Source organism: Passer montanus, unplaced genomic scaffold, assembly GCF_014805655.1.
Source record: "Passer montanus isolate IOZ18808 unplaced genomic scaffold, ASM1480565v1 scaffold4, whole genome shotgun sequence".
Classification (NCBI taxonomy): Eukaryota; Metazoa; Chordata; class Aves; order Passeriformes; family Passeridae; genus Passer; species Passer montanus.
Window position 1 is genome coordinate 7,506,001 of NW_024368818.1, and position 23,242 is coordinate 7,529,242.

General features: G+C 41.5%; 1 protein-coding gene across 4 annotated transcripts; it reads left to right on the plus strand.

Moving 5' to 3' along the window:
* Window positions 1–1,624: 1,624 nt before the first annotated feature.
* MSANTD4 (Myb/SANT DNA binding domain containing 4 with coiled-coils) lies at window positions 1,625–9,783 on the plus strand. Of its 4 annotated transcripts, none has more exons than XM_039718646.1 (3): window positions 1,625–1,668; window positions 5,433–6,061; window positions 7,849–9,783. In XM_039718646.1, the coding sequence occupies exons 2-3, from the start codon at window positions 5,600–5,602 to the stop codon at window positions 8,422–8,424; spliced, it is 1,038 nt and encodes a 345-aa protein (XP_039574580.1). In that variant the 5' UTR covers window positions 1,625–1,668; window positions 5,433–5,599; the 3' UTR covers window positions 8,425–9,783. The 4 variants fall into 4 exon arrangements, with proteins under 4 accessions (XP_039574580.1, XP_039574578.1, XP_039574579.1 ...); XM_039718644.1 differs by lacking the exon at window positions 1,625–1,668 and adding an exon at window positions 1,691–2,757 and having other exon boundaries at window positions 4,312–6,061; XM_039718645.1 differs by lacking the exon at window positions 1,625–1,668 and adding an exon at window positions 1,691–2,757.
* Window positions 9,784–23,242: the final 13,459 nt, after the last annotated feature.

Here is a 23,242-nt window from a genome sequence, read left to right on the forward strand (position 1 = left end):
AAAGGATTCACAGACCAAATCTGAGAGCTTAAATTGTATAACCCTGTGCACTATCAAAAGGAAACTGTATATGGATGTTCTACAAATCCAGGGAATTTACCATGGACTTAAACAGTTTGCATCTGAAGTAGACCATATGGTAGGGATTTTCTTCCTGTCATCAAAAGCAAGGAAGAAAGAATCTGGATTTAATGATTAAAATACACATACATTACACATAAATTCAAGACAGTTCACATAAATGAAGGAGGTCCAAGGATTTTTGTTGGAGGAAGCTGGTATACACCAGGATTTTTCACAAATGATCCACTGCCTGCATAATAACAGTTCTGGGAGAAAGTAGAGTTATTTAGGTTTATGTACATAGCTACTCTGGGAAATCATATGATTCCTAGTTAAAATTATTGTAATGGATACTAATAATATTTCGTGGGTTTGTCCTTCACAATAAAAAGAGTAGGTATAATTAGGACTAATTTTTGTAGACTAGCAGAGGATCACACTGTTAATGACCTCCCCTTTCCATCATTTTTCTCCACCTACTTGCACCTGAATCTAGGTTGAAGTAGCTTGCAAAACCTTTACGGTGTGCTTGATTTTGTTTTCTGAGCACCAGAAAATTGCCAGTTAAAATATCGGTAATAATGTAAAGGGAAGCCAAGTTCGTGTATGGCTCTCAGTAAGAAATATCCCAGTATTATATATGGCAGCAGTGTGGCATGGTCTTGCTACACTACTCATCATTTTCCTTTTTAACTGGATTTTCAGTACACAGTGGACAAGTATGGCAGCAAAACTATTTACCTGTTAGCAAACAGATAACTTAATAGTTATGAATAGTTAGGCTGGAACTGGAAAATACAATTTTTAGGGAGAATTGTAGTTTCATTGCAGTTATGATCCCTTAAAGCTGTATTAATCAAACATCTACCCATCCAGTGGAAGAATTTGGGCTCTTTGCACGGAAGGCAAGGACCAGACACATCGTGTGTGGCGGAGGGGGCGAGGAGCCCCACGCCCGAAAGCTCCAGGAGAGCCCTTTGTGTATATATTTACTCACACCAACGGCGTGGTGCAGCACTTCCCGGAAAACACTTTCATTTCTTTCATCACAGGACGTGATAGACATCATTTCTCCATTTCAATCACAAACCGCCAAGTTCAGGACGAACAGCCGGCTGCCGCGCGCTCGCTCTGGGCAGCAGCATCATGAACCTGGGGGCCACACCGGGGGCTTATGCACGGTTACCCGCACCGTTAACCCGCACGGTTCGGCTGCCCCAGCTCCTCCCTCGCTCCCTCCCTCGCAGGCCGCCGCCAAGAGGCTCTGAGCCCCACCCCGCGCCCTCCGGCGAAGCGGCAGCACCACACCCACCCCGCGGAGGGCCCCTCGCTGAGGGGGCGGGCCGCCACAGCCCGCAGCCAATCACCGGCAGGCTTGGGGAAGACAAGCGGCGGTTACAGCCAATGGCTGCGCGCGGCGCGGCCCCGCCGGCGGAGGAGCGGTGGGGATTCCGGCCCGCCTGGCGCGGCAGGGCGGGGCGGGGGAAGCGGCCGACGCGGAGCACCAATAGGCGAGCGGAGAAGAGTGACAGGCAGGCAGCTCGCCCAATGGGAGGGCGGTGGCCGTTAAAGGGCCGGCGGCCCGGAGGGGAGCGCCGGGCGCAGGTGAGTCGCGCGCGCGGCCCCCGGGGACCGGGCGGGGCGGCGGCGGGACCGGCCCGGGGATGGGGCGGCCGCTCCCCCGCGGCCTGGGGGCCGCCCCCGCCGCCCCCGCGGGGGTACAGCGGTGGGGCTCCCCGCCCTCGGCCCCTGGGCTGATGAGGCGATTGCCCTCCGTCTTATCTCTCCACGGGGAGCCCCCGTTCCTATTCCTCCTTCTCCCGGGAGAGTCGCAGGGCCCCGCCGGCCGGGGAGGCCCTGTCTTGCAGCGGGCCCACGGGCCCATCTGCTCCGCGGGCCTCGGGCTGTGCTGGCCGGGCAGCCGGCCGTGCCCCCGCCTCCCTTTGTTGCCGCCTGGTTGGTTTCCGTGCAGCGCTCGGGTGGCACCGCGCTGAGCCCGGCCGCGGCCGTGCCGCCCTGGCGCCTCCCTGCACCGCGCCTCGACACGGGCAGGGCGCTCCGGCCCCGTCAGTCTGTGCCTTCAGTTGCCTGAGCTGCTTCCCACCTTCCGCGCTTCCTCCCTGCTTCGCTGAATTATCCTTTTAGTTGCTGCTGGTTCCCTTCTGTGCCTGCTTTTTCGTCTTTCACACGTTTCGTGTAAACCGCGGGCTTCTTGCAGGGCTTGTTGGGTGATGTGCTGTGCAGTGCCCTGATCCTCCTGTACTAAAAACCTTTGTACAAAAGCATAAGTTGCTCCAAGCCAATGTAGCTATCTGTTAGGAATCACAAAAAAGTTTTGTAGAAAGCCTTAGGCAGAAGATACTCAAATTTTGTGTAACAAAACTTAGAGATAGTAGTCCTTGTAATTTGAATGGTTTTCTTTATTCAAGCATAAGCCCTAAAAGTTTAAAAAAAAATAAAATCAAAACATCATCTTTTGTAAAAGTAATGATTTTTGTAAAATTCAAGTTTGATGCTAGCAACAGTCTTCCACTCCTGGTGAATGCATGGATCTTTTTGTTTGCTTCGTTGTTTGTTCAGTACATTTGCTAATATTTTTTTCTTGGTCCAAGGTGTGGTCAGACAATAAAGTGTGCACAAAAGAGACAGAAAAGACAGAGGCAGAATGAGGATGCTTCTGTCTTTATGCCAAAGGTATTCAGTGTATGCATATTCTGTCTGTTTATCCAGTGTCCAGCTTAGTTTTACAGTACTTGTTTCTTTCCAACCCCAACAGTTTGTATTTCTTTTGTGCAGTGATGACACCCTTCTTGATGACAGGTTGCTTTCGGCCTGACAGGCCCAAAATCAGAGCTCCACGTTGCCATCTTTTTTGGAAGACCTTGAATCTTTATGATGTATCAGAATTGGGGTTTTTTAGCCAGCACTTCACGTTTCTACCCAAACTGTCAAAGCATGCATTTTGCATTGCGGTTCTCCCCAGCTTCTTGTGCACCTCCTCGCTGGCAGAGCACGGGAAACTGAAAAGTTCTTGGTTTAAAGTAAGCACTGCTTAAGCACAGCCAACACATTGGTGTGTTGCCAACATTATTGGCACACTAATCCAAAACACAGCGTTGTCCCAGCTACTAGGATGAACATTAGTGCTATCCCAGCTGCTGAGGTTTGGAATATTAGGTTTTTTTCCTGTAGCTACCTAGGTGTACAAATCCTAGCATATTTACATTCCCATCCCTTAGGTACTTTGAGTCTGTAACAGCTCCTCATTAAAGAATAATATCCTGGAGACCATCTGGCAATGGCTAAGAACTGACTATCCCAAACCTCAGCTTTTGTTAGATAATAATGTTTTTTAATTAATATATCAGATAGGTACACAGAGCCAGCTTTGGGAATAAATATATTGTTAAGACAATTCACTAACTCCATTTATATTAATTAGAAAGGAATTGTCCTTAACAAAGCAATGTACTTTCAAAAAGGAAAGAGTTAAAGAGGCAGGATATCCTTACCAATTGGATGTTGATAGTCATGAGTTTTAAAATGTATAGGTTTTGCTGATGTTTCCCTGGGAAAGTTGGGCTTGTGTCAGATGTGTTCTAGCAAAACTTTTATTTCAAAGTCTAAAAGAAAACTTCACCTAGTAAAGGAATTGGATGCTAATAGTTTCCAAGTTAGTATTGCAGTTCTTAAAGGTTATGTCCTTGGCTTATGGCATAAAATCCAAAACTGAGATTAGACCCTTAACAAAGCGAGGCTGGGGACATCAGTCAGGTGATGCAGGGCACGGTGCAAGGAGTAGTGAGCTGGCCCAGAGGGTGGCCTGACATTTGCATGCTTTAACTCTCAGCCCTCTCCAGAGCTAAGGAGAAAGCTTACCTGTCAGCATTTTCCATGTTGATGTGGAATTGTATTTGGAAACCCTGTTTATGTTTTGTTTGTTTTTCTGTGTTTGTTGGCTATGAAAGAAAACATGGATGTGGAAAACTGCAAGTGAGCCTTTTATTTACAGTCAGTAGTATATCGGAGATGAAGAACAATGTCTAAACTACTAGGCCTTATTCCCCAAGTGGGGAGTTGTAGTGCAGTGTGCTGATATCTATGCTTTAATCAAGTTTAGGGAGAACAATAGGAGGAAAAATAGTTGGTAATTTAAGAATCCTGTATAGCTGGGAGGGAGTTATTTAAGAATTGAGTCCATTAGTTAGTAACAATTGAATCTATAATCTGGAAGCCATTTCCCTTCAGGTGAACCAGTGTTTCTACTGCATGAACAGTGAACACACAGCAGCTTGAAGCTGCCTGTAGTGTACATTGAATCCCTGGACTACTTGACTTTTAAAGCTACCTGCAGTGGTAGGTAACAAAAAGACTGTTCAAAATAATCCTAAATTGAACCTATTGCCAAGCATTCTATGACCAAGAACTATTTTTGATTCTTAGTCTTTGCTTCCAGGATTTGGTGGGTTCTTTTGGTTTTGGGTTTTTTTGGGTAATGTGATCTGTTATTAATGCAGTAATAATATTCATTACTGTGTTAATAATCCCCTCACTCTCCACTTCTCTGCAGAGATGTCTGTCAGGTGAATTAGTGGGGTTTATGCTCTCTTCAGCATCAGGCATGGGACCAGCTGGTGCTGAGGGTAGAGCACTGGATGAGCTGTAAAGCTGCCATGGTATCTGACATGAGATGTTCAGCAGCCTGAGAAGGACATGGGAGGGTTTTACCATGGGCATATAGTGACTTAAATCTATTTTCTGTTAAAATGTCTCTAATGAATGACTTTTGTTTGAACTAGTAGTTATTTTATGACATTCAACAGGATTGCTTCAGTTCTTTTATTTATGATTATGTTAAGTTAGGAGAGCCTCAAAAATGTCAACTTTTCATGTTAATTTACTTTTTAAAAAATGAAAATGGTTTCTTATTTAAAATGTGTCTCAGAAATTTCAGTCCCCTCAACATTTCATGTTTTTAAAGTAATGATACAACAATTTCAGCTTCTTTTGTAAATAGAGCATTCAAACTGAAATGTGTGTGTCAAATTTCAGTCTTAAGGAAATCCTGACTGACAAAACTCTTAAGAACTGAAAGAAAATATCTGTACTTTTGTGATGGAAATACCAAATCAACCTTAAGAGTTTGTGACATGGATGTATTAATATATCCATGGTTTATAATTTATAGATTAGAGGAAGTATCTATGACTACTGTGTATTGAAAGTTTAACAAAATGGTTTTCCTTTATCAAATAAACAGTTAGTTCAAAATATGCATTCCTTAAATGATGACTTAGGAGTCAAGTTGTTAAATGAAAATATCTGGTGTATACCTTGGAGATTTATCTTGTTTGCTCTTTTTCTCTTAGGAAGCCTGACAAATAGAAAAATACAACAAAGTGAAGAGAAAATTTACTTCATGAGAACTGAGCTCTGCTTTCATTTGCTTTTAAATTTATTTGTATTAGTAGCTGATTAGTGTCAGATCATCTCTGTAGTCTGCTGTGGTGAAATTTCTAGGTTAAGCCTGGAAAAAATGAAACAGTTAAAAAGAAAAAGAAAAAGCAATTTTAGTGTTCAGGAAACTCAAACTCTCCTTAAGGAAATCAGAAAAAGGAGAGAAGTACTCTTTTCAAAGCAACTTAATACAACAATTAATGAGATGAAACGGAAAGCTTGGGAGGAAATAGCAGAGTGTGTCAATGCTGTAGGTGAAGGAGAGCAGAGAACAGGGACAGAAGTGAAAAGGCGATACCTTGACTGGAGAGCACTCATGAAGAGAAAACGTCTGAATGCAAACATCAAGGTAGTAGGTGCTGGGTTTCACCTTCCTTCATCCAATTTAGATGACTCTCTCAATGAAGACATGGATGAGAAAATGGGATTTGCAATTGAATCTAGTTTTGAGTGGCAAAATATCACTGACTTCAGAGAAGCTGGTGGATCTTTAACAGAAATCAAAGTAGAAGAGGAAGAGGAAGACCCGCAGAATTTTGAAGTGAGTGACTGATATACATGATCTGTATGCAATATGGCCTTTGCTTCATTTCAGCATAAGGCTTTTTACTGTGTTTCTTCATAGCATCTGTTTCTGTTTTCTTCTGAATGTGTGAATTAAACAGTAGAAATAAATATAATTCCGAGACATGATATTAAAATCTAGCAACTTGGAATTGTTTGTAGGGTCTTGATGTTGATTACTGATCTGATATCCCTGAACTTTGAGTACATCTTTGCACATGGATTTTCCATTTGTCTGTGCCACAGATAAGAATTAGTTGAGTCAATGCAAGGAAAATACATTGTTGAAGGAACTGGTCATTTTAGTATTCAGAGTGCCTGGATAGGTGAATGAGAAGTGCTCATCTTTAACAAATGAAAGTAAATGTTACCTGCAGGTACAAAAAGAAATAGAATGCAGAAAGAAATATGATACAGAAAGAAATATGATACTGCTTGCATTTCTTGAAATGAACCTACAGGAGACGAAAACATTACTTTAATTAGTCAGTCAGCCTTTTCTCTCTGTCAGAATTTTCTTGTGAATTTGGCAAGCAGTAGTGGATTCTATAGACAAGTTGATACTCCTAGTAGTACTGTGACTGTCCTGGGATAGGCAACCAGCTGGAGTGCAGTCAAATGTTGGGATAGTTTTGCTGTTCTTCTTTGAACACATAGTTCTGTTTTCCAAAAGGGGTACTGAAACAATTTTGTGTGGGGTATTTTATTGCTTTGGGTTTTTTGGGGGGAGATTTTTTGGTTTTTGGGGGTTTTTTTTTGTTTGTTTTTTTTTTTTTTTTAAGGAGATTTTTTGTTTTTTGTTGTTGTTTTTTTTTAAGTGGAAGGAGTGGGGAGGCAGCTCCTGTCTTAACTCCATTGATATGTATGCTGGGAGCAAACCAGTGTAAGCTGTTAGATGGTAGTGAGAACTGCTGGCAGACAGTGCTGAAGAGCAGTGTGTGTCTTCTCTAATGCTAGAGGACTGGCAGTGGCTCTCTTAGTCCTAAGGTTTTTCTGAGCACTTGCCTTCCTCAGTTTGCCTTTCTCTTGCAGCTTACATATTGGGAGACAATTTATCTCTTTTGTGCTGTGAATTTGTAAGGGCTGTGATACTACACAAAATGTTACAGTCTGCTGAGAGCAGTGGTCCTGACCACCTCATCATGTGTCACAAATAGCTTTACAGAAAATGTGATAATAAAAAATGTTTAAACAAGTCCTGCTTGTTGACCCACTTAATAGAGTTGGAAGAGTTAGGAACGTGTGAAAACTGTCAGTGTTAAATGTTTTTTAGAAATGGAATAGCCCGAGTTATTGAAGGTTAGGCTAGCTTACATAACACATACCCTATGGATCCATCTGCTCTGATAAATAATTAGTCACAACAAATGCCTGGTGGCTTACATAAATGTCACTCAGCTCTATGAAAGGTAAGAACAACATATGGTCTTCTAGATCCAGTTTTTTATCAGTTCTAAATTATCTGTAATAACTACTCTGCTGTATTTTCTGGATGTTTTTGTATGTTCACTGACAAGATTTTCTATTTTTTCGTTACCAGATATTAACTTGCAGATAAAGCCTGTTTCTCTTCCTGTGTAATGATAAAAAAAATCTTCTGACGTAACATGGTTATTTCACAACATATAAGTTAAACACTTCTGAATTGCTTTAAAGATGATGAAAAAAATGCAGTATGTTCTTTTCAGTCAAGTTGTATGTAACAAATTTGTTCTGGCCTAAAGGCTGGAATGTAATTCTTGTCTGTCACATTCCTCTCTGCAGTTTCCTATTGAGGAAGAAGAAGAAATATTGTCATCAGTTCTGCCAGATTCGAAAAAGGAGAATGACCTACCAGACTTCCCCCACATTGAAGAGTTCGGAAATCTGAGCTCTGCTCAAGCTAGGCTAGCCTATGAAGATTCTCACTTGCTTATAAATCTGGAGAAGCAAAAGGTGGAGCTGGAGAAGCAGCGACTGGACATCGAAGCCGAAAGGTTGCAAGTGGAGAAGGAGCGCCTGCAGATTGAGAAGGAGCGGTTGCGGCACGTTGACCTGGAGCGTGAGCGCCTTCAGATTGAGAAGGAGCGACTTCAGCTAGAGTGGGAGAAACTCAGGCTAGAGACTCTGCATGCTGAAAAACCTGCCCTGGAAAATGACCTCACGCAAACTGAAAAACCTATCATGCAGCCTCTGGATCTAGAAACTGAAAAGTTAAAACTTGAAAAAGAACGTTTGCAGTTAGAGAAAGAGAGGCTGCAGTTCCTAAAGTTTGAGTCAGAAAAGCTGCAGATTGAGAAGGAGCGCTTGCAAGTGGAGAAGGAGCGCCTTCGAATTCAGAGAGAGGGTCACTTGCAGTGAACATCTCAGCTAAGGTGTCAACGTTAGTGTTTTGATGTTTCTAAATTAGAAGTAGTTCTTTCCTTGATACTGAAACTGTCCTAGAGGCTTAACATTCTTCTGTTCAGAGTTGAATGTTGATGTTAAACTGAAAAAAAAAATGGTGCTCAATATGTCAGTGTGCCTACATAAATGACCTTATGTGTGAAGTTGCTTTTCAATGTATCAGAATTTAAGTGTTACGTTCTCTTGTCTTCAGTATTGTGCTGTATTAGTTTGGTATCCTTCCCTCACAGGGGCCTTGAGAAGAGTCCAGGCTGAACCTTGTACTTTTTGTCACTATACTAACAGGAAGGAAGGATCAGAATAAATCATTGTTTGCTGTGAGGATATAGTGCTGACAATAGCCTATATGGTAAAGAAGTATAATTTCGGCAGAACACAGGAATACGAAGTCATTATGAGAGCGATTCATTACATTTTATTCCCTCCCCCCCTTTTTTTCTCCATCCCCATAATTGGGGAAAAACAGTTGAAGAGTTATCTAGAAGTTAAAGTGCAAGTTAAATTCATTGCAGTTGTGTTCACTGTTGTTCCATGGCTTGAACTGAATGGGAGTGCAGAAAATAGGTTTGAGTTTTTATGGTGGTTCTTTTTTTGGGACATATTCATATTAGGCAAAGTTACACATTGGCCGTACACACTATCACCAGGCCATTAATAATGCTGCATGGAGTAGAGCACCTGTGTTAGCATAGGACAGGGATTTACTGATTGATCAGGCGTGCTGTCTAATGAGTCTGATGACCCTCTGAAGGAAATTGCTAGACCTTGTTTGTCCTTGGAAGGCAGTAGCTGGTGATAGGAATCTCAGAAATGGAGACTGAGCACAACCCAAGAACCTCTGAGCTTGAACACTTCTACACTCATTGCTGGTTCTGCCTGGCCAGTGCCAAGGTCTGGCTGCAAGGCAGCCAGAAGAGACTTCTGTGGCTCTCTGTGTAATATATTTTAATTAAACAAACAGAAATGGTCAGTGCTGAAGGCTGTTAGTTTTTTTCGTAGGCAATGTAGTCATATAACAAAAAAAAAAAAAAGCCAAGGAAGGAAGCTTTCTATTATTTCATATAGGTTTAAATCCCAACTGAGCCAGGCTTCACCTCTCTCATGCCAGTAACTGTCTTGTTAACTCCATTGGAAATGTAGAACTGTGGGAATACTAAGTCTAAACATATGTTGAGTGACTTAGGTGAATTTGTGTGCAAGTAAATAATATTTATACCACTACAGGTTTACTTTTATTCTGCAAAGATTATTTTTTTATTACTGAAACAAGTGTGCTTCTACAGTGGAAATAAATTTGACTACTACACTCCAAAATGGCTCTTGAGGCTTTCTTCACAGAGAAGCTAGGCGACATCTGAAGAGAAACCTGGGTGCTGGACACTGCAGCCCGGCCAAGTTGCTGGTGCCTGTATTCCCTGTGTAGTCAATCAGAAAGATGAGGCACCTCAGAGCTGGACTTAAATCACCTGGGACTTACTGGAAAAAGGAGAAAGGAAGGAGATACCAACCAGTTAGATAAAAATGCCCTGGGGAAAGTTTCCCTGAGCTTTTTCTTCCTAAATGTGGTGGGTTGACCTCAGTGGGATGCCAGGTGCACACCAATATTGCTCCATCACTCTTCAGCTGGACAGGGGAGAGACATATAACAAAAGGTTCAGGGGTGGAGATAAGAGCAGGGAGAGATCACTCAGCAATTACAGTCATGGGTAAAACTGGCTCGACTTGGGGAAATTAGTTTGCTATCAATCAGTTAAGAGTAGAGTAATGAGAAATAAAACCAAATTTTTAACCACCTTTCCCACAGCATTCTCTTCTTCCCAGGGTTAACTTCGCTCCTGATTTTCTCTACCTCTCCCTGCAAGGGGTGCAGGAGGATGGGGAATGGGACTGCACTCACTTCAGCACATGCTGTCTCTTCCTCTCCCTCAAGGGGAGGACTCCTCATACTTCCCCTCCTCCAGCGTGGGGTTCTTCCCACAGGAGACAGTCCTCCATGAATTTTTGTCACAGGAGTCCTTCCCATAGGCAGCAGTTCTTAATGAAGTGTTCTGATGTGGTTCCTACAGGGTGCAGTCCCTGAGGAACAGGCTGCTCCAGTGTGGGTCCCCTGTAGAGTCGCAAGTCCTGCCAGCAAACCTGCTCCAGTGTGAGCTCCTCTCTCCACAGTCCTGCCAGGAGTCTGCTCCAGTGCAGGCTTCCTCCACAGCCTTCTTCAGATGTTTCCACGTGCTCCAGTGTGGGCTCTTCCACGGGCTGCAGGTGGATCTCTGCTCCCCCATGGACTGCTGGAGCACAGCTGTCTTGCATGGTCTGCACCATGGGCTGCAGGGGAACCTCAGCTCCGGCACCTATGGCACCTCCTTCCCGTCCTTGTGCACTGACCTTGGTGTCTGGGGCTTTTTTGTCATTCTTTTCTGGCTGCATTTGCTTCTGTGCATTTTCCCCTTGTTAAATACATTTTCCCAGTGTCACTAGCACCATCACTGGTGGGCTTGGCCATGGCCTGGGGCAGGTCCATCTTGGAGCCCCCAGGGATTGGCTCTGTTGGACATGTGGACAACTTCTGGCATCTTCTCTCAGGAACCACCCCTGTAGTCCCTCCTGCTACCAAGACATTACATCACAAATGCAGTACACCAAAATAAGGGGAGAAATTGGCAGCTCCCTGGTATGCATCATGCAAATTGATATTAAAGTAACTTTCCATGATTTGGATAAAATACTTTTCTTTTTAAAGCATAAAAGAGGCAGAATCACAGAGTTAGTCAGGTGTCCAGTGCATAAAACATCGACCAAGATGGTGGGATAGCATGGATTTTTTGACTGCATGCCCTGAGGTGACCAACTTTCTAGATAACTATTCTGACTGCCAAATGGGGTCAGAGTAGGAACGAGGGGCAACATTGCCAGCTCTGCAAGAGGTCGTGACCAGAAGGACCAAACCAGGAGAGAGAGAACATTCCTAAAATCTTATCTGAAAGACGTCTTCCCGGGAAGGAGCAGATGTGGATTCTGGCTCCTGTTTTGACAGATAGTTGAGCTACTGCTTGATCCCAGCACCTCTGTCTTCATTAATTACTCCATTTATCCATTAGGATAATGATTTGTGTTTTACATTTAATGTCTTCAGAATTGTACCCCAAGAGTATTAAAGGTTTTAGGGAAAAAAATAGGTAAATAAATCTGAACCATCTCTGAATTCTTAATTGTTTCAGAAAGTTGAACAGTTTTCCAAATGTTAATAGAGCTGTATTTAAGCAATTACTTTTCCTAACAACTGTTCAGCCTCCTAGGGAAATGATGCATCTTTTGCTTATAGAAAACGTCTTGGAAAATACTGAATGATGAAATTAAGTATTGAGATAAATCATTGAAAATACAGTTTCAATATAAAATTTAGAGAAAATTACAGAGTTTAATATGTCTATTTTATAGCTTGCTTTTTTCATAATGAAAATGCAGTTATTTTGTGATAATTTGAATTAAAATGTCATATATTTAAATACTAATCTGCAATCCCTTAGACTTTAATTGCTTGATTTACCAACCTGTTATCCTGATGTTAAGGATCCTGTGATCCTTGAAGCCTAAGGTCAAGATTTCAACCCTGTAAATGTCACCCAAGGTAGGACATATGCATAAACTTACTGTTCTACCAATACTGGTCATGGGGTAAAGGCTGTAAATACAGTCCCCAAGGAGAGCCCAGGATGAACAGCATCCCAACAGGACACAGCTAACAAAGCACGCTAGGATTCAAAGACACCTTCCTTTCCTTGAGTCAGTGGTCTTATGTTATTTCTAGAACATTTTGAGCTAATTTTATTGTGCATAAAGAGGTGCTGCCACGTACGCAAGGTATAAAATATTAGTTTAATAAGATAAAAAAGGGATGGTTAGGATGTTATAAGCAACTGTATCCTTATCACCTCAAGGTATTTTTACTAGTGAGGGAATTATCAGCCAGGAGAGGAGGAGTTTCTAAAAACCCCCTTGCAAGTGGGAACAGAAGCCCATAATTTATATTTCTTCACCTTTTCACAGAACTGTTCATGCAGTTGACACAAAAGAGCATCAGTGATGAGTATCCTCTCTGGCTCATTCGCCCCCAAAAGCTCCCTGCAGAAAGGCAAGGACTGCTCCAAGGAGATGGAGTCAGACCTAGGGCTGATATTTAACAAACACAAAAATACCCTCAAAAATCCTACTCTCTGTCAGTCAGGAGTCTTGACAGAAGTGATAGGTGGGAGAAGAGGGAGGAGGAAAGACTAATTTTTGTCTGTTGTCGCTGAAATTAATTAGTGAATTTAAGCCAGACTGTGTCAGAAAATGTCACCACATGCAGTAGTATTCATCTTTTGTCTTTCTCTTTTCTCTTTTTCCTTCTTCTTTTCTTCTTTTCCTTTTTTTCTCTTTTCTTTCTCTTTTTAATTTTCTTTTCTGTGTATCACTATCAAGTCTGAATACCTGCATCACTCAGACACTACTGAAGTTTGCAGTTAACATTAAGATGAAATATGAGTAGGCTGGATTATTCTGTAGGATAATGGGTTTGTTTTGCATCAGAAAGCCAGAATGGGCCTCAGAATGTTTGTAGATGGTATTAGGACTATTTAAAGATTTTAATCCAAGTTAAAAAAAAAAAGAGAACAAGAGAAAAATTATTGCATTTTTAAAATAAATTCCCATCTGTTATTTTGTTTCCACATAATCAGTTTATTTGAAGATGCACACTTCAAGGAAATAGGAGGAACGAAGAACGCCTTTAGCATGGGCTTGGGGCAACTTGTAGTACTTCATCTTTTCCCTTTTTTTTTTTTTTTGGGGGGGGGAGGGTTTGTTTGTTTGGTTGGTTGGTTTTTTTTGTTTTGGTTTTTGATTTTTCTTGCCAATTTGTACCAAACCCATGGTTTCCAAAGCACTAGCTATGCCACTCGTGTTCTTGGCTTGGTGCCCCAGGTGCTCTAGCAGTGACACAGTGATCAGCCTTTTGCCACTCAGGCAGCATGGATGCGAGTTGGGGAGGGAGCTCTGGACAATGGGAGCTCTTGCCCACACCTCATTGGGGTTTTCTCTCTAGTCTCTTAAAGCAAAATCTCCTGATGCCAGGTCACGTGATGCCAATGAATGCAAGAGTTCTCAGCCATCACAAAACATACTAGGAAAAAAAAAATCTGATGACAGAAGACCAGAAGAAGTCCTTTTCAGATGCTGTGTATAATCCTTGTAAACTTGACCTGCTTTAGAGGACACTTCCATCCTCCCCTTTTACAGATTATTAAGAATGCCATTGTTATTTTCTGTTCCAGTTTTATTGGTTTTAATTTCCCTGCTTCACTCTATCAGTAGTTTTATTCTATACATTAGTAGACTGTGAAATACCTTGTCTTGTTACTTCCATACTTTCTAATTGCAACACTCCATCATTAGTCAACGGGTTCATAATGTGGAAGGCAAAGTTGCTATTTCATTTCATGCTATATAATACAATGCTTTTGGTTCAGTAATTACATTGTGCCAGACTTGTGATCAATCCTGAGATAGCTCACTTGTGATGGATAGCCCCATCACAGAGCGTATAAGAGTTAAAGGAAGAAGCAAATTTTTAATTTTGCTCCTCTGCCAATTTAGCTACTTGAATATTTCTTTGCAGACCAATATTTATCTTGCTGTAGAGATTACAGAAATGAGAACTTAAAAGAGAGAATTGAAGTTTGAAAAGCATTTTGTAAAGTTTTGGTTTGCAAACCAGGAAAGATAAAAATTAAATGTTCTTCCACAGAAAGCTATTGTGTGTGTTATTCTGTTAATGGATTGCCAATCTTCTAGTCACCTGTTTAATGTACTGGAGAAAATCATTACCTGCTTCTTATAACTATTCTAAGGGTTATGTGAAATGAGCTCATCATCTTACTATTACTATTGCTCAGTGCTAGGCCTGTGAAGAAAAGATTTCCAAAGGTTTTTTTCTCTGTCATAGAGGCATTTGTGAGTCAAACACTTTTCTGAAGTGCTGGAAATGTTCAAACAGTCATAGGATATAGGGAGTGCCTTTTCCTAACAAGGAAAGGGTTGCAAGTATGGGGTGCAAGAGTGTAGCATGGGTTGCAGGGACAGCCAGGACGGCCATGCCAGTGGAGTAAGGTGGAGAGAGCTGTGGCCTTTAGGGACAAATGACATCCTAGTGCCCTGAGTTTACAGCAGAGTAACAGCCCTAATAGGGCATGTTTACACTTTTCTGAAAAGGACCTGCTAGGAGCCAATTTCACAGACAGAATTTCTGTCCAGACAGATTATTGCTTTGGTTCAATAAAGCAACGTTCATGTTCTTGCATATCTTTATAGGCACAACCTATTCCTAGGTTTTGAACATAAATAGAAATTTTTCCTATTTTATACACATGCTGCTAACACAAAAGTTTTTTAATTCAAGGACTTCAGGTGGTTTATGAAAATAGCAAACTACTCCACCCAAGACAATTTTGGAGAAGTACTGTGAAGACAGATCATTTGTTCAGTCATTCCACTTTTGGTATCCATCTTTTTTCACTAATGCATCAAAATAGCAACTAAGAAAATAAAAACACAGCAGAAAAAGTGGGGAAATTGCACATGCAAAGATGAAGAGATGAATTACTAATTTTACTATGCCTAAGTTCAGATATGCTGAGCAAGAACAGCACTAGTGCTTTGAGCTCTTGCAGAACTGAGGTCCTCTTGGTGATCCCTCCTTGGGGAATAAACCTCAAGATTTCTGGAGAGGACCTGAGGACTCAGGAGGTGAAACTAAGATGGTATCAGCACAGACCCTGGGGAGTGTGATTGTCCCTAAGCCAGGGATCCCAGGGGTCAGCCTGTGCCAACTCTGAGCAGCTGGGGGACAGGGAGGTGTTCAGCATCCTGCTGAACTGTGGCTGTCCTCTTACAACTGCCCCAAAGCTTAAGGAATTGCAAAAAATACAGAAAGGAAAGGAAACATAGATAAGTATTACTATTCTTTCATATTGGTTTTAGTATACAATAAAACCTCAGAGCTGAGGGCAGGAGACAAAAGTGGACCAATCTAATGAAAACATAAAAAAAAATTTTTTTTGTTGTGTGACTGTGTGTGGGTGCTGCATTTCAAGACCTGCACAGGGCTTGGGCAAGAGTACAGCTGCTTTTAGCCATCTCAGAGAGCACTGGCACCTGGTCTGCTCTAGGGATGGTGGCTGCTGCACTAATGGCTCTCTAAATCACTCAGAGCAGCCTAGTTAAAATAACTAACACTGTTTCTCTTACAGGTTGGAACTGGAAAGATCTTTTGGCTCAAAAATATAGAGGAAGAAGGGTTGGCTGATCCAGAATGGTTTGCAGGAGAGCTCTTACTTCTAAAGGACAAGCTAAAGGTTATTGCCAGCCTCTGAACTGCCTCATACCAAAGAAAAAGCATTTCTGTCAAATCAAATAGGCATTGTCACATAAAGCACTGATTTATAGTTGACCTCATATAAAAGATTTAGATAATCTATTTTTTTTTTTTTTGGTCCTAGATCATCTTGGTAACAAAATATTTTCTGGAATCAGTTCTTTCAGAGGCAAGAGTGAATACAAACACTTGAACGACTTCATTTTTATCACAAAAGGACCTTTCCTGTGAATTGAAGTGCACGTGCCAGCTCCTCCTTCTTCCTGGAGCCTGCCAGCTTCCCTTCTTTCAGATTGTTTTTCCATCTGCAGAGTTTATAATAGTTGCAATGTTTCTGCAAGACGGAGACAGGGCTGTTTATTTAGGAGGCTGTACTCAGAAGCTTGTCAGTTTAGCTGGACTGTTTGCCAGAAAAGAAAATTCAGTCTATTAAAAGATGCCAGCTTTTATTCAGGATGAGCAAATCCATTCAGAAAATAAATCCCTTGTGCCCTCTTCATACTTTCCTTTTTGATACATGAGCATTTTTAAGTCTTAGTTCATATGTTTATTCTTTTTGTAGAAAAGAGTTATTTCCTGTAGAACAAAAGTCTTTTGGGAAAGAAATCAAGCTCTGTGAACTTCAGTTCACAGCTTTTTATCCAAGAGTTCAAAAAGAGGTTAGGGGAAAAACAAAAACAGTGTAAGTGGAGCAGACTTTGAAAAGCTTTTCCTGAACCTGCTCTGTCAAAGGGAAGGAACAACTTCCAGACTTGATCTGCCAGCTTCCCTTGGCATCAGCAGAACCTTCTGCATGGCACAGATGGTATCAGGGCCATGGTCCTTCTCCTGATGAGCACTGTGCTGGCATCCTCACCACTGCCTGCACCAAGGGAAGCTTGGAAGGCTCATCAGCATCTCCACTGCTCTTTAGTTGATGGAGACATGAGCAGGAATGTGTACGTCTATGTGTACTTGTAAACCAAAGGACATTTAGGAGAATATAGGTTCTGATGGAGATGGACCCCATGGACAACAAGATAAGAGCTGCCCCTCAGCCCATGGGTAATGCAGTTGAATGCTTGTCCCAAGTGTTGGTGCACTCCTACCCAGGTGCACACTACAAATCTGACACGTGTGACATTTTTGCTGGGTGGTTTTCATGAGTGAGGCGTGTTGTGGTGCATCCCTCCTTTCCTTCCAGGCCATACTATGGGAAATGTTCGTGAGACCTCAGCCTATGACGAACAGCACTTGGAAAGAGCTCCTCTTGACCTTATCAGAAACATCACCAGTTCTCAGGAACTTCTGATGCCTAACAACCTCCTGCCCTTGGTTTTTTATAATGGACAGCCTTAGAAACTTTTTTTGCCTGAGTAACAACCCAAGTGGAATGACGTTTTTGTTCTCAAACTTTCAAAGAAAGGGTGCCGAGCTGAAGTGCGGCCAGGATGATCATTGTGACTAGAGTCACTCTCTCGAGGCCCTATAAACAGCAGTCCAAAATGAGACCCTTTGAACTCTCCTGGACCACAGTCTCTGTGTGCACACAAGGCTGTATGTGCTATAGCCCATGTGGGAAAAATGCTGCTCTCCTGGATTCTTAAGTACTTTAGATCTGTAGGTAAGTTAGGCCTGTAAGTAAGTTACTATTTTGTTATTGTACATCCCATATGAATCCTTTACTCTCTTCCTGCACCTCTCCCCTTTCCTCCGTCTCTGCAAAGATGGTTTTGGGTGTTTTTTTGGTTCATTTTGGTTTGGATTGATTGACCCTGGATTTCTTCTTGCTGTTTTTTCTCACTGTGCTTAATCATCTAGTAAGTAGCAGAGTGAACCTTGCCAATAAACTTTGTTGTGCTGTCACTTTTATAATTAACTTGGTTTTACTGGTACTTTTCCTGGTGATACTTTAAGCAATTTACAACACTCATTCACAAAAGGAGGGGAGGAGGTTGTTGTTTTCCTTTATTAGTCTTGTCCAGCATGGCACAAGCATTCCGGGTCCTGTGGCAGGTTTTCCATCTGCTTCACAGCCTCCCCACCATTGCTGTGTTTCTATAACTGGAACCAGCAAAGAACAAAAGGGTGGAGAGCCAGGGCAGATGGAGAATTCAGAGCTACTATCAGGAAGAGACCAAATTAACACTAGTAACTCCTAAGGAAATTTAAAGCACTTTCCCTATCAAATGAGCAGGAGAACATAATTTACTCAGATCCAAAGTGTACTAAGGAAAAAAAAAACAGTACCTCTTTGAGAATGAAAAATGAAAGGAAAAAGCAAGTCTCATTGAGAAATTGCTATACTGGTTATTCAAACTGATTCTATGATACTGAGATAAATGGATTTTGATCTGAAATCATTCCTCCAAAAACAATGGTGGACTTCTGTGGTGAGACCTTCAGAAATTTAGTGGTGCATCCAAGGAAAAGGAAATAATAAAATTGAAAGGACAGAAGGGAGTTGCTCAGGTTAGTTGCATAGCAGATTTTCCTGATGAAATATTTCTTGGCAAAGGCCTGGGCTATGGAAGTGTCCTGGGATGAGTGTCTGAGAAGAGTGAGCAGGTCCAGTTGTGACAGATACAGTTTATGTGGCACAATAGCATGGTTTAGATTTAAGTTTAATTTGATAGCTAGAAATGAATAGCAGAAAATAAACAAACCGGGAGCTTTGAGACTATATTTTTAGGTGAACCAATATCTTCCCATCAAGCTGCTTTTCTGACAGTGTCTTTGTTTTTCCACTGTAAAATCCGCACTGATCTTAGTCCTGTATTTTTATTGGAGATATTTTTTCTAGACTTATGTCTGCTCCTTTGTCATATTCAACCTAGAGTTCAAACTGAAATTTTAAATTATTTTTGGAACCAGTATAGTGAGGCAGGTAGTAAAACTGAAGTATCCCAAACTCTGGGTACAATGGCTACCTGCAAAAGTTTTTGTCCAATATACAGATTTTTTTTTATATACTGGAGAAGGAAAGGAAATAATTGGGACTGAACAAAGGTAGGAACTTGTTTTAAACAAGTACTAAGGGAATTCTAGTATTTGTGAGAACAAAACCCAAATGCCTACAAAGTTTTTAAATGTAACATTTTTGGCTTGTTCCTTATTGAAAGTTGATCTCCAGTGTAACTACTATCAATCTCTTCAGCCCTGAGAAATGCTGTTTCTTAGGTGATGAGAATCTTTAGGGACAAACAGGCTTGCAAGAGCTGACCATATTTATGTCAGCAGAAAGAAGGGCCCAAATAAATTCTCAGGTATTCCCCTACAGTGGTTTCCCATAGATCAGCACCCAAGTTTGACAACATCACCAAGCTGACCCAAGAGGGTTACAAATGGACAGACAGCTTTGGCACCATAATACCAGGCAGTTCATCTCCAGAAGCAAAACACAGAGAAGGATAAATGAGGGGTAGCTTTCTCTTTAAATGAAGGCTGATGTCAAGATTTACAGGTGTGGTCTGGGGGCAGCCAGCACTGTTACTGCCTGTGGAATATTTTTCCCAGGGCTATACAAGAAATTTCAGTTTCAAACAGAGTCTGTTTGGTAAGTTTTAGCAGTTTGTATGTATTTGGCAAAAAAATCCAAAACTCCAACCCACCAACCATGCTACTAATATATATGATATACAGCAGCTAAAAAACTTTTTGTCCTTTATTTTGTGTATGTGTGGGTATATAGGAAATCATCCAAAAAAATCAAATTAAGAAATGCATCACTAATTATCAAATATACATAAATTAATCTTTTCTGCCTGAAATACCAATTCAGGGGACATATTCACCTACTCATCACATTTCCCACTGAAATTAACAGAACAAAGTTGTCGGCCCGCAAGGAGTAGGCAGGGAAAAAGCCACCACATGTTCACTGCAGCATGTGATAATAGCTCACTGCCGAGCGTGGCTGGGCTCTCATCCCAACTTGTCCTCCCTCCGACAGTCAGTGACTGCCTTGGGATTTGGCTGGTTGCTCCAGGATCAGCTCTGGAGGGGTAAACCTGTCCTAGGGGTCCTGAGTGGGAGCTTGGCTTCATTCTTCTCTTCCCTGAGTGTCCATCCAAGGCTGGAGGCTGTGGTGGGGTCTGGGAACTGCCCTCATTGACTGCTTTTGGAGGGAGAGGTGGCAGCAGGTAGGAGCACCTCTTAATTTGGGTCATTGCTGGAACAGCAAACTTGCCATGCTCCTGAAGAGAGGTCAGGCAGATCTACAGCTAAAACCAGGCAAGGCAGAGCTTTCTGTCTTCAACTGCACACGTCTGAATGGGTCTCTCACTGCTGCAGAGAGGTTTCCCTTCCTCCTGCCAAAGTGGTCTCGGATTGACAAGGCTTTTAGGAGTATGAAATATGGCTGACTAAAGCATTGTGCTGACACAGCCCAAGGGTGCATGTATCAAGAGCTGCTCCAGGTTGAAAAAAACTGCTGTACAATCCGCTGTTTAAATAATAGATCAATATAATTTATCTGAGAGAACATGTCATGACAACATAACTTGATTAGAGTCTAGAAATATCTACATGGGAGATTTCAAAGGGTAGGGTATTCTAGCACATAAAGGCAAAACAACACAATCAAATTCCTGGATACTGAAAGTAGCTGTGTTTAGCCTTGAAAAAGTTAGGGTTTAAGTCAGTTCTGAGTGGCATTTGGAAGCCCAGCACCAGCATGGGAGGTGCTGTGGGCTGTGACAAATGTGCCCTCCAGTGAGATGCTTGTAATTTTCCCCTCTCCACTGTGGCCCTGTGAGTCTCTGGAAAGAGCAATTTGGGAATGCCAAAATTGTCTGTGCTAATAAACGATCAAGATCTAAGTGCCTCAAGAAGATAAACACCCCAAGGTGCTAGGTGGGTATCATGAGACGGAGTCAGCATGTACCACACAAAACATTAGCTTGTGAAACCAAGTGACCAGCCTACACCCCAGTGATTCTTTTCTTCCCTGTTATCTTTATATGATATAAATTATATTGTATGCTAGCAGATGCTCCTTATGTCCTTGCAATCCTGCCATTATGATGTCTTTTTCCAAAATAAACACCAGAAAACAGCAACCTCTTGAGATGTATGTTTTAGTGGTGGACTTGTGTTAGGTGGAAGTGTTAGGTTTTCAGTTGGACTCACTGATCTTGAAGGTCTTTTCCAGGCTAAATTATTCTATGATTAATTTGCAACAGTTTGCATTTACTCTGCTACAACAGTTTGCTCCCTACAGCAATGATAACCACCTTAGCACTGCATCTATCACACGTCTCCTTTTGTCTGCTGGGACTTTGCTATAGCTGCTCTCCCCATTCTTTTGTCTCAATGCTTTTCCTTAAATGTCTTTTAGAAATGAAACTATCTCTCTTTCCTGTATATAGGGAACTGTGTGCCTACAGATAGTAGAAGTCCAGGCAACTACACATGGATCTTGCAAAATGTGGGTTCTCTTAGTAAAAGAGATTTGGGGAATATGTGGTTATGAAAGGAGCTGAGAGAGCAAAGGGGCTGTGGGGAAGCCAAGCATTATGAGGAGAACTGTTTAATATATGGTCTCATCCTTTTAAAAATAATAATTTACTAGATGTGAATAATCCTTGGTGAAGAATGCCAGTTCCCCACTGGGATGGACAAATCAGGATCTGTGGGTGTGCTGTTGGCTCCTAAATTTTGTGTATGATCAGCACCGTAATTTGCACCCTCCACACCATCTCCCAGCACACACTCCTATCTATATCACATGCTAAGCATAAACCTCCTGCTCAACAACCTGTTCCTTCTGTCCCAGGAAACTTGTTGCTTCCCTCATCTTTGTGACTCATTGCTGTCACTTGGGCTGCAAAGGGTTTAAAAGTCAGAAAATCCCACTTATGATTTATGCTTTTAAGAACAGCTCCAAAGTCTCATGTCAGCCAGTTCTGTTGCCTTTTTTTCTTTAGTTCACTATGTAGGATCTGATTGGCCACAAAACAACTGTTTCTATCTCTATATTGTCCATTCAAGGAACAAAGCTGCTCCATGTTGAAGAGCCAGTGACAGGAAGGAAACTGTCCTCCACTGGAAAATGTTTACAGAATATAATTTAAATTGCAAGAAGCTCAAGGCCATTGCAAGTTTTTGTAACCCCACTCAGATCTAGAACATCTCATCTCACTGTTAGATCAGGTTGCTCAGAACCACATCCAGCAACTTTTAATTACCCCTGAGAATGGAGCCTCCACAGTCCCTCTGAGCAGCCTGTCTCCATGTTTGACCAAACTTTTTGTAAAAATTTTGTTTTCAATTGTCTGACTTGGACTTCTGTTGTTACTTCTCTCCACTGTGTCATGTCCTTTCTCTGCCTGTATGTCCCCTTCAAGCCTTTGTATGCAACTCTTAACTTGACATTTCAGGAAATGCTCTCTCTTTCCATGGAACAATCTCCCACTAGATTTGTTCTAACAAGATGTTTGGATTTCTGCTTGACTGCTAGGACCAGCCCAGTACAAAAGATTTAGCCTTTCTGTGACTCATTCCAAGGACTTTTTCCAAGGACTGTCCGGTTTTGAGAATACTTCTAGAATTCTGCCTTTGTTTTTGTTTCGATTGCACATTTTCTGTTTGACATTAATGGTAGCTGGAACTGTGGAGTTTGGCATTTTTTCTTCTTTTCTTTTTTTTTTTTTTTTTTTTTTGTGGGCTGACACTGATCTTCCCATTGACTGAAATGGTGATCCATGGCATGTGCTGATTCCCTATAAGAATTTCAACTGCGCAGTTGGAAAATATACTACAAATCTTTTTCTTTCCTCTTCTTTCTTCTAACAAAGAACATAAGAAAGGATGTCCTAGAAAGGGACATTTCTTTGTCTTAACATAATTTTACTGAATAAATGTTTTTGGTTTTTTTTTTGCATTCATCAAAGAGGGCTAATTAAAAAACAGAAGATAAAGTTTTCCGATTGATGACTTCATACCATGAAGGAAAAAAATATTATTCTGCCTAGAAATGACTTCTGTTTTCTAACTGCTGGGAAACCCTTTAGGTATATCAAATTTACTAAAATGTGGTGTTTATCCCTTTGTACAAGCTTACTGTATGGGTATAAATCTTATTTTCCTAAGGGATATTAAAGTAAATGGGCCTGAAGGAGTACTGTTGAAATATTTATCTTCTTTTAGCTGTAAATTTGGTCAGAGAGAAGTTAGGATATTTGGCATTTTATACACAGAGAAGCTTTAAGTTTGCAAAGCTTCATCTCTCTTTCTTCTTCAAAGCCAAGCTCATAAACAAAGGAACTGTTCCCAAACTGTCACTGTAATGTCACTCAGTTCCACGAAGTCACCACATCACTTCTATCGCTAAAACAACTTAATATCATCTGTTGCTAATCCCTCAAAACCATTTAATGACCATGA